The sequence below is a fragment of the Carcharhinus amblyrhynchos genome, chromosome 4 (assembly GCF_965287045.1).
Source record: "Carcharhinus amblyrhynchos chromosome 4, sCarAmb.v2.hapA, whole genome shotgun sequence".
NCBI classification, from domain to species: Eukaryota; Metazoa; Chordata; class Chondrichthyes; order Carcharhiniformes; family Carcharhinidae; genus Carcharhinus; species Carcharhinus amblyrhynchos.
Window position 1 is genome coordinate 77,196,922 of NC_137327.1, and position 12,205 is coordinate 77,209,126.

At 39.2% G+C, this 12,205-nt stretch overlaps 1 protein-coding gene across 1 annotated transcript in view; it reads right to left on the reverse strand.

Annotated features, from left to right (window-relative positions):
• Nucleotides 1-1,027: 1,027 nt before the first annotated feature.
• The window catches only part of LOC145342641 (transmembrane protein 182-like), a 34,367-nt gene continuing 23,189 nt past the window's right edge, over nucleotides 1,028-12,205 (reverse strand). The window contains exon 5 of the mRNA XM_080188187.1: nucleotides 1,028-2,322. Within this exon, the coding sequence (XP_080044313.1) occupies nucleotides 2,096-2,322 (227 nt within the window). The 3' untranslated portion in view covers nucleotides 1,028-2,095. The remainder of the gene's footprint in view (nucleotides 2,323-12,205) is intronic.

A 12,205-nucleotide genomic window follows, 5' to 3' on the forward strand; every position in this document is an offset into this window, starting at 1 on the left:
TTTACTATTCATGTAATCATATCCAAATGTAATGACACTTACCAGTTAATGAGTTAATTTCCACTTCAAAGCCCGCATGGACAAATCTGAATGTTTCTTCTTCCACAATGGTCAAGGCCTTTGTGAGTTGTGAATTGAATCTGTAATTCAATTTCTAGTCCTTTCTGGTTAGCACATACGCTGAAATGACCTGCAATGACCTTTCATACTTTTCCACAATCCATTATCCTGTTGTCCCAGAAATTGCTAAACATCAGGCTGACGCAAAACCTTCATTTCAAGTTTAAAGTTTATTTATTATTGTCACAAGTAGGCTTACATTAACACTGCAATTAAGTTACTGTGAAAATCCCCGAGTCGCCACACTCTAGTGCCTGTTTGGGTACTGTGAGAGAGAATTAAACATGGCCAATGCACCTAACCAGCACATCTTTCAGACTGTGAGAGGAGAGTGGAGAACCTAGAGGAAACCCACGTAGACATGGGAGAATGTGTAGACTCCGCACAAACAGTCACCCAAATTGGGAATTGAATTCGGGTCCCTGGTGCTGTGAGGCATCTATTGTGTGTTTTGGAAAACTTTCATGCACTATTTCAACAGGAATTGGTGGAAGATGCCTTGTAGACTGGAAATGATGTTATTGTGAACTCTATACATGCCTCTCCCTGTTATTTTGATAGAGGTGTCACCCATGTAAAACAAAGAAGTTCACCTCTTCATGAAAGTGTGAGAAAGGGGAAGTTGAACATGGTCATGTTAAGTGTTTGATGATGGCACTCATCAAACACTCAATGTAACTCATCCAAGTTCTATAAGGGCCAAGGATGCAATTTACAGCTTAATTTTAACCTTCAATTTGGTGCCATTACATGTTTTAATATTGGATTTGTTCTCTATTGTCTGAGTTTACACTGTGTCATGATGCAGTTTTCCTCTGCTGAAAGATGTGCCTTTTCACTCAATATCTGGGATATATAGCCCTTGTGAACTTTGTTTTGTGTAAATGTCTCACAAACTACGTTTAAGCATTTTCCAAGCACTGTTTATTGCAATAATATTTGCATCGCTCCCAAAAGTGGTACAAAATGTAGGTTTCTCAGCAATTCTGCATTGTGTGCAAGTGAACAAGCATTGAACATCTGCACAATGAAGATAATCTTTGATAAAACACCATTACAACATGCTGGAAAGAGTTGAAAAATTGAAGAGCGAATTTAAACAAAACAACAATTTCATACCAGCTAGCTTTTAGAACTATAAGAATCGTGTTAAATAATTATCTGCATTTGAAGCATTATCAAATTATCTTCAGAATATGCTACATTAACAGTCACAGATCTAAATACATGGGCTTATTTTAACTTTAGCAATTGAGACTGAGAATAAATATCTGGTCAAAAACACATCAAAGTCAGCTGCCATTTACTGTGAAGCTTTTATTCCACATAAACTAACATTGAATCATAGCAACAGAAAAAGTTGAGATAGTATTTGATGCCATGAATGAAAATCAATAAGGAAAATATATTGTGTACAGTTATAACAGCGGGGATATCCAAAATAGCATTTTCTTTTTGTAGAATGACATGGAATAAAAGCACCATTGAAACCATAATTTCAGGTTTTGTCTTTTTTTAGAACATCTAATACAAAAAAAACACATCCTCAAAGAGTGAGAAATACTTTTCAAAAATATTAATGGGTGAAGATTTGATTAATTTGACTGACATTTCTCTGTCAGTTATTTTGTGGGGTTAATGCCTGAGTTAAAACAATGGAACAAGAAATGTCAGATGAATGTGGTGAAATGACCCAGCTGCAACCCATAGATTTAAAGATCCTCTCGAGTCCAGCCAATGTCATCAAAGTGAATTTCTGTGTTTTCAAATGTGATGCACCACCAAACCAAAAGAAAATATTCTCTGAAAATAGAGCTGGGGCTAACTTCATACCTTTCCATGAATCTCAGAAACAAATGGACTCACAGTGCTTTCAAATATGTTGGGGCTTTGATGACTATTTTTGATCTCCCACTGCGCGTAACCAAACTAGCACCACACAAGAGTTGTTGCTCCAGACACCAATGGCTATCTCTTATTTCTGGTGGGCTGCGATGGTATGGCCAATTAAGTAGAACAGCAATCCAGACAGTAGAGCCAATGGAACCCCAGCAGCTGCAAACATGAAGGACCATCCGTACTGCACGTGGACTAGAATATCCACGCAACCCTTTCTTCTCTCCAGCAGTATGTAACTTTCCAAATCCACCACAAATTCCTTCCACATCACAAACAGAAATATCAGGATGGAAAATAATATCCCTGCAAAGAGAGAAACTCCAGTGAGACATGGCAGCTCATATTTTGACACAATTGTTTATTGCTGCACAAATTGCAAATTGTACATTTACCAGGAGCTGAAATGAACACTGCCAGGATTTATAGGTAAGCGACTACATAGTGTCACTGGTGAAGGAAAACTCCCAGTGGATACCCTGAGGAGATTCAGATGGGAGAATATCTGCAGTACTAATTTTTAAAAAACTGTTATACTCTACAAACCAAAACAGAAACTGAATAGCGTTGCCAACTCTGACCAGAGGTATTCCTGAAGATTTCATCACCTGATATGTGGACCACATTTTTTACTCATTCCCAGCATGTGACTATTTATTATACATCCCTAATTGCCCTTGGGAAGGTAATGGTGATCCACCCTAATTGCCCTTGGGAAGGTAATGGTGATCCACCCTAATTGCCCTTGGGAAGGTAATGGTGATCCACCCTAATTGCCCTTGGGAAGGTAATGGTGATCCACCCTAATTGCCCTTGGGAAGGTAATGATGAGCCACTGCTTGAACTGTTAATGTCTGTGTGGTGGCACATTGCTGAGTAAATCTAGCAGACAGGTAGACAATGCTGCCAAGGCACATTGGTTGTGGAGGGAATGAATTTAAGGTGGTGAAGGGCTGCCAATCTAGCTTGCTGCTTTGTCCTTGATGGTGTTGTGCTTCCTGTGTGTTGTTGGAGCTGCACTCATTTGGGCATGTAGAAAGCATCACATCACTTTCCTGACTTGTGCCTTTAAATGATGGATAGGCTGTGGAGAGTCAGAAAGTGAGTTACTCATCACAAATAAGGAAGACATCGATCAACGTCACTCCAGATACATCAAGAGTTCATCCACCAGTATCTTCGACAGCAACCTATTGTCTCCACCTATTGCTGGCCCTCTATCCAGCCCCACAGCACCTCACCACCCCACCCCCTCCTCTCCCAACAACAGTATAAATCTGATCTTATTTCCAATTGTCTGCAGTTCTGACGAAGAATCATCCAGACTCATAATTGTAGTTCTGTTCTTTTTCCACAGATGCTATCTGATCTGTTGAGATTTTGCAAATTTTCTGTTTTTCCCACCAGTAGCCATGTCTGTTTTGAAGATTTCCAGACATGCAGCTATTGATCCTACTTTACCTGAAGGAAGAATAGAGCTACTCTTTATTTCTAATCAGATTGAGCGAGTGCTCTCAGTGTGTTATAGAGGCTATTATATCAGGCAATGCATACTTAGCTCACAGCAAGAGGTTTACGCGTTCTTGTCTGCAGTTTACAGCCAGCTGTCAAATCAATTCCTCTGCCCACAGAAAATGCATGTGTCAGTTTGGTAACATGATAATAATTGCTGCTCTATGACCTGGACCACAGTCGTGTGAACATAGAGACCACATGAGTCATTGAGCAGCTGACTTGGAACTATAGGCACATCTCAGTACCCATGACATTTTTAGATGAAGATTCTGATCAGAAGAGGGACAATTTTTTTTGCAGGTCGCTCAAGGGACATTTCTATGACTGATTCTGATCTGTTTGAATTGAATATAATGAGATTTTAAATGGTCCTTTCAGTTTCACGAGATACCGGTATGGATGTTCACTACGTCAGCTGATACTATTTTTATTGGTCCTTTACAATGCAAGGTGCTTTCTAGCCAAGGAAGTGGAGGGTGGGGTCAGAGATGTAGAGAACGAACCAATAATCTTTATTGCTTAGGTGTAAACGTTCTGATCACATCTCATTAATGTTCGGTGTTACCTAAACCCGAATGTTAGCTTTCAGATTAATTCCAGTTGTAACTTTAAATTTGCCAGCAATTAGAGTAGTTTTAATTTAATATTTGTACAATTCTGAAATTCTTAATAGTGCTTTTGATTTCTTCACAATATTCAAATTAGTGAAATTAGACATTTAAAACCAACAAAACAGCCAGTTTAAAGTGAGTTTTTTTTAAATCACTTTTGCTAAGGTACAACAAAGGAGAACATTTATAAAGTGAGATTTGAGACTCTACAATGACCAAAGCACTTAAATAAAGCAAATAAAGTACTATTGAAATGTTGTAATGTAAAAAACATGGCAATATTTACATGTCTTACACATAGCAAATCTCCACTAACAACAATGTGAAAATGACTAGATAGTCTGTTCTTGTGATGTTGATTGAGGGATTAGCCAGGACACTGCAGTTAACTCCCCTGCTCTTCAAAGTAGCACTATAAAATCTTTTACATCCACCTGAGGGTGAGACAGGACCCCATCTAACATCTCATCCAAAAGTTGGCACCTTCCACAGCAAAGTACCCCTTCAGTTTTATACTGAGTGCCAGGCTAGACTTGTGCTCAAGTTTCAGAAGTAAGATTTGAAGCCCCAAACATCTGTCTCAGAGGCAAGAGTGGAACCAGCAGCTGACATCATAATAAACAATGTCTTTAGCAATTGCAAACTGAAAAGACTGAATACTAAGAACCCACTAAGTCAAAACATTTCCTCACCAACTCAAACAGTTATGAAGGCAAGCTTAATTCAGACCATGAGATCATTAAGGACTTTTAACGTGTAATTCCATGCATTACTAATAATTTGTATAATGCAACTGAAGTGCATCAGGGTTAGGGTAACACAGTCCCAGTTATAACATTCACAACATCCAGTGCTCATGATGCACCAGCGATATGGTTGGGAAGACTTTCTGCTCAGCCTATGTTCCCTATTACATTGTCTAACTATTTCAAGTGCTGCAGAATGTGTTGTTGATCAACCACGGCAGCAGCACATTCAGAAGAAAAATTTGTCCAACTACCTTAAGAACTGATTACCGATTATCCTACTCTACTCAGCACCATTCCACTCCCATGTCAGACTCAACCAGAGAATGTGCTCTGTGATCACTACAAACACCAAGGATGCATTCGATTCTTCTTCATGACCCTCTTCTTCCCCTCCCCACAAAGATGTCTGTTACAGAAAATATTGCGGACTCAGTAACTGCTCTGTTAGGCAGGGTTGTAGCATTGCATAGGAAGGCACACACTTAAATGTTCAAGGCAATGACCAGATGCAGTTGGCGTTAAGATTGTTGTCATAACTAATTAAGTTTCTGAGGAAACTCTTATAAGCCCCTAACTAGTACTAACATACTTGCTAATTATTCCCGTTATTTCAAAACACCTTTCATTATACCTGAAGAAAAGTAATATGCTATGGATTTTCTTTTTCAGTTTTCTACTCAAAGGCAGATCCTTGGTGATTCATCACCAAATAAACCACATCAAAAGTGCTAAGTTTTTTTTACTAAGGGTAAGGTGAGGAAGCAAGACCAGATTCTATCACAGCTGGAACAGGGTTCAAACCCAACGAAATTGGCATTTCGCTGATCTACACACTAGCAGTCCAGCCATCTGAGCTAGTTGGTTCCCCACCACACAGTTTAACACTGTTAAAAAACTACTAATTTTTTTGTGCATCGAACATTGGGGAAATCAAAGGCAGTGTTAATAATTCCAGAGCTGTGCAACCACTGGATCGAAACTGAACACAATGCTGGCAATACCTGTTGCTGTCCAAGGTAAACAGTTTCAAAGTTGCACCTGTAGTTAAATTCAGCTTTGACCTGAATCCAAAACTTTGGAGAAAAAGCACAAGAGGTTAGATCAATTGGATAACTCTGTCAAAGAACTGGCACAAACATGATGGCTAAATAGTCTCCTTCTGTGCAGCCAGATTCTACATTTCTAGATATGAATTTTATTAATTCATGTGCCTCTACTCTGCTGCCACTGTTTAGATTAGGATCATTGTTTATCACTCAGTGAACAGCAGGAATAGCAAGCCTTTCCATTGTCCCACCATTTAATCATCTCATTAAATGTTTTACAAGTGTTAAGTTGCTTTTGATTGCGGGTCTGGTGTGATTGGCCAGCTTCCCACCATTCCCAGGTTATCAGTTTGCTGCATACGAGTTCGCCCACACAAAAACATCAAGCAATTCCACGTTGTGATTTGCCTGCTCAAATGTATCATTTTTAAAAAATAGAGCAGGTCAGAGTCTGGGAGTGTCAAGTTGCCCACTCACGTGGAAAATTCACATCAGGTTTCCAAACTGGGCTGGTAATCAGGGAGCCCTGCTTCATATTTTGCCATATTACTTTGCCTAAGAAAGGCATTCACTTCAAGGGAATATACAACTCCTGTCAAACTCCTATTGTGGAGGGAGTTTCAGGTTTTTTGATCCGTCAATACTGAAGTATGAATTACGATACCTTTTTACCATAATCTGCTCCGTTTTGCAATTTAAAAGCGCCAAATTATTGTCATTCATTTCAGCAGAAGGATTGAAGTTTCATGCCACAATCGAGCTTGTAGAATTCACGCAAAAATCATAATTAGGAGTGACGAAAAAGAAGTAAAAAGGTTTTCCCTTCATTTGGAATACAGTCAGTTGGTGTCACAATTCTACATCAGTTTAAAACTCTCTGCCCCAGTCAAGGACATGGGTGTCAATTACAGGGGAAATATTGAGTCCCAACCTTGGAGAAGATGCTAAATCAAGGCCATGAGAAGGATGATCTTTCAGCATCCTTATTTTCCTTCTGTTATGTGAAGTAGAGTTTTGTTTGGTCAGCCTGGGGAATGAGAAAGGAAGCAAGGCATGACCGTGAAAGTGTAATGATCCTGTACCTTGTTCTGAACAAAGTGTGGAACTCCGCTAGAGTAGAACTCCCTTCAAACAAGATCAATCCAAACAGTACCAGCAAAGTGCTTTTTTGCATTTGACATGTTCACCTCCAGCGGTCTGTTCCTCTAACTCACCATTCTGTTCATATTCTGTTCTGTCAGCAGTGTAGACCGAGTGGTCATGTGAAAATGTGATGACGTGGCTACTTAAGAGGTCGCGTGGTGGGAGATATCCCTGGGAGTGTGGGCAGCACGCAAATGTTGAAGTAGCTGCAGGGCTAATTGAAAATCCTTGTTGTTGATAATTCAGGGAACCCACAACATTTACAAGTAGGAACATGTACCTTTCTGACTCTTGCTGAGCACTTGAGCATGGCTTATAAACTGTCTCCCATTATTTATACATTTTTTAATTCATTGAGGTACGGGCATTGCTGCCATTTATTTCCCATCCCCCAAGAAGGTGCTGGTGGAGCACTTCCTTTTTGTACCAACGCAGTCCAAGTCGTGCTGTTCTGTAGGAAGTTCCAGGTTTTTGGTACAACACTGAAGCCTGAATTATAATACCATTTACCATGTCCTGCTCCATTTCAGGATTTCCAAACACTGAAGTATTATCATTCATTTTAGCAGCAGGTCTGAAACTTCCAGCCATGGTGGAGCTCATACAATTTAATAGATTTGTGGCTTTATTTTTGTAAATTGAAAACACAGAGCAACTAACCTTAGATCACCAAGCAACAAGCTCTGTACAAACCATCAACCGGAATTTTTCACCCTTGGCTGTGACTGGGATTCTCCAGTCCCGCTGCAGTGAATCAAGTTTTGGTGATTGAACAAGATCGGAGAATCCCAGCCATAGTCCAGTATGATTCAGCTCTCTCTCTATCCCATGAGCCAAGAGTTTTATTGATATATGAATAGGCATTGGGGAATCCCTTCATAGTCATGTTACTCCTGATCTTTCTCGCACTATTTTCATTTTACTTTGTGAAACAGTTAAATAGTTGGTAGCCCAGGACTTACCAAATTTTACATGTATAATTTGAAAATGTTGAGGTATTTTTATGAAACTGAATAGAAATGTTCAGCCTGCAGAAAAAGAAATTCTATTAACTTGATTCTCCAATAAGACGATTTGCATATGCAAATTGAATTAGGAAACAGACTTTCTGCAGTAACTCAACATTCAGAAGCTCTTACTTCATAAAGCACGATAACATAATTAGGTCATTAAGGATAAAGTGCCCATAAATTATCAGATTAATGTATTTGCATATTTATTATGTTAATTAGGATAATTTAAACACACAAATTAGACTGATATAAAGATTGTCCCTTTCTTTAGCCATGATTACCTTTATCCTCCAATCTACCATTAAAAGCATGAGGGAACACTGATTTCAGGCGATGCTACCAGAGTTGCTAATTAAATTGTATGTTAACAGTGACTGAAGGAAGAGGAGAACTGATACTTAGACCTTGTCCATTGCTTGAGTAAACATTTCTCTCTCACAATGTCCAACAATGTGATGGATTAGTTGGTTGGTTGATTGGTACAAGTCAGGGCAAAGTGCCTTTAAGCAAACTAGAAGTCCTTTTTTGGGCTAAAGATAACCGTGAACCATCATGCTGATTCAGGCGCAATTCCAAATGTCTTTGCACCTGACCTTGTACCAAATACACCCAGAATAAATACGAGAGTGAATTTCATTTTGTGTTTTCTTTCAAAGTGGATCATATTGCCACAGTTCTCAACTTGAACAGTAAATGATGAGATAGACACAAGTGAGTCTCGTGAGTGCTGCAGGTTTATCTCCAGGCGTCAGCCTCAATGAGGAAAGTGAAGGAAGTTCAACAGTAGATAACATATTACAAGCTCACCTTCTCTCTCCACTGTAACCTCTATTATGCAGAAAACAAAGAATGGCACCTTTAGGGGAACAACATCATCTTCTATGTTGCCTCCAAGTCACTCCACCCCCATCCCAACTGGGGAGGATCAAAATTCACAAAGATAAAAGCAAATAACTGCAGATACTGGAATCTGACACCAAAAAAAATTTCGATCACCAAAACTCGATTCACTGCAGCGGGACTGGAGAATCCCAGTCACAGCCAAGGGTGAAAAATTCCGGCTGATGATTTGTACAGAGTTTGTTTGCTTGGTGATCTAAGGTTGGTTGATCTGTGTTTTCAATTTACAGGTCTGGCAGCATCTGTAAGGAGAGAAAAGAGTGGACGATTTTAATACATTAGCTCTTTTCTCTCTTACAAATACTGCGAGACCTGCTGAGATTTTCCAGCATTTTCTCTTTTGGTTTCAAAAGGCACAAAGGATTGGGAGAGACAGATATCTCCAGAGTAAAATATAGGACCATGGTAATATAGTGAATAGGAGCAGCAGTAGGCCATTTGGCCCCTTGAGCCTGCTTCACCATTCAATTAGATCATGGCTGATCTTCGACCTCACTATCTTCCTATTCCTTGATATCTTTAAAATCTTGAAATACGTCAATCTCTTGTCTTGAACATAATGACTGAGCCACCACAGCCCTCTGAGGTAGAGAATTTCAAAGATCCACCCTTCCCTGAGTGAAGAAATTCTTCCTCATCTCAGGCCAAAATGGCTTACCCCTTATTCTGAGACTGGGTCCCCTGGTTCCGGACCCCACCAAACAGAGGAAACATCCTTCTTGCATCTATTCTGCTGAGCTCTGTAAGAATTTTGTACGTTTCAATGTGATCACCTTTCATTCTTCTAACAACTAGAAAATACATGCTCATTCTCCTCAATTTCTCCACATTGGACAATCCTGCAATTGTAAATTATTAGCTAGTAGGTGGGTCAGATTAACAGGTTTGTAAATGTACAAAGAAGCACAGTCAAATAATATTGGTGAGTTGCAGTTGCAGTAATATTATTACTGAAACACTCCGTATGTGCAGCAATTTCATGTCTTGCGCAATGTGTGGTATTACCATCTAGATTGAGGGGAGGGCAGCTGAGTGAATATTAATCCATTTTGAAATGGAGTCATTCATAGAATCATAGAATCCCTACAGTGCAGAAGGAGGCTATTCAGCATCGAATCTGCACCGACCACAATCCCACCCAGGCCTTATTCCCGTAAGCCCACTTATTTACTCTGCTAATCCGCTGACACTAGGGTTAATTTAGCATGACCAATCAGACTGGATAGTGGGAGGAAACTGAAGCACCTGTAGGAAACTCATGCAGACACGAGGGGAATGTGCAAACTCCACACAGACACTGACCCAACGGTGGGTTGAACCCGGGTCCCTGGCGCTGTGAGGCAGCTGTGGTAACCACTGTGCCACCCAAATAAAAAGTTTGTGAAGCATTGAACAGTCTACACAAAATCCAGATGTGAGGTGACAACAACTCTAATGGTGGAAAGATATGGGACAAACCACTTTTTTCCTTCTATGCATGCTGCATTTATCACAACCTCAAATTACTCATTTACTGTCTCCGAAAAGGTAAATTTTCTGAAGGTAACCTATCTAATTTACATTTGAATACATCAATGAAAATAATTTACCTATGCAGCCCTTCGTATAGACCGATCACTCACCACTGATTCAGCAGCTACTGTTTCCATCGATACGTTTAGCCCCCGTGCCGAATAGAATCAGAGAAAAAAACAACCATCTGATCTCTCAACATTCCTCTCTTCCAGTGAGAACATTCCCAATTTACAAAAAAACACCAATCAAGATGCAGGAAAATATGGTGAGACCAAAGGAATAATAATATTGGTCCGAACTGTCCTTGTATATCTTAAAATGGAACACCATTAAAAACTGAGAAATAAGAATACTGGTTCAAACTTTTTTTTTCCTATTTTGAAGGAGCCAGTTATTAGGGGAATGTTCTTTTAGAACCTTATTTTACCCACTGTTTGTACAACTCCTAAAGTCCCAGCACTGTGCAGTAAAACTCTACACTGCAGCACAGGCCTATTTAAAGACTACCTCTTATCTTCAAACCAGCTAAGGTTTCCAATTCCTGCTGAGTACTGTCTGGCACACAGTAGATTAAAAGTTGGCATTGACAGGGGCATCCAGTGATGATACACCCAGTGTAGGAACATTAGAACATTGCATCCTAACCAAATGAAATGAGACAGCAACTTGAAAGTTTGGGTGATTATTGATAATATAAACGTCAAAACAAATTGAGTATTTTCACTTCTTGTGCAGAGACCATAAAGCATTCTTAATTTCTAATTCATAATATATTTTTTTTCATCAACCCATTGGAATTTAACCAACTTTTTCATGTGCTGTGTTGTAATCAGTCAGAATAGTATTTAAAATCCTTAATACAATTAGAAAATGTGATGCTTATTTGTTGCAATTATACATTTGTTTTATGCTTCTGACTGGCTGTCCAGCTTTCAACTTTGATAGCCTTCAACTGTGTGGCTTAGATTTAATGGTCAGTTGTGAAGCAAAGACCCTCACCACTCACCTCAAAGAAAACTGTACTGAGAAATCTTGCAAGGACTATGAACTGAACTTTAACTCTCTCAATGTGTAATTGATTGTCAGGTAGTTCGATGAAGATCTCCAGCATTGAGCTGCAGCATTGTCATCAGGCTATTCAGGCAGCCAATCTCATTAAGGAATTCTCAGAGACAGCCAACCAAGAAATAAAAAAGCACAAATAATCTTACCACATCCTAAAAATTTTACAGGGAGCGAAGTTGAGACATACGCATGGAGTGAAGGTAGAAGATGAATACCATGAAAAGCTTTTTTATTCCCTTAAAAAAATCCAGTAATGAATTGTAATAAAGACATTTGCCAATACTCTAAATCTTCAGGACAGATCTGTTGCTGAGCTGCAGTTATTACTCACATCACCTTTAGAAACCTAATTACACTTGATTAAATAAAGCTTAACTTTTTATGGGGTTTTGAACAGTGATACAATGTTAAAACCACATTGCCATGCTCATTAGTACCAGGAAAATGCAATACAATCAAAGGAATGTTAAAACACTGTAATATTATACAGTGACTGCAGTCTTTTACCATCTAACACATATTGCCTTTTATGTGAGGGTGTTATATGAAGTGATTTCCTGTGAGCTATATAAAAGGCAGGAATATCAAGATCTTCACTCAACTTATTTGCCATTCTGACCCATGCTTATTGC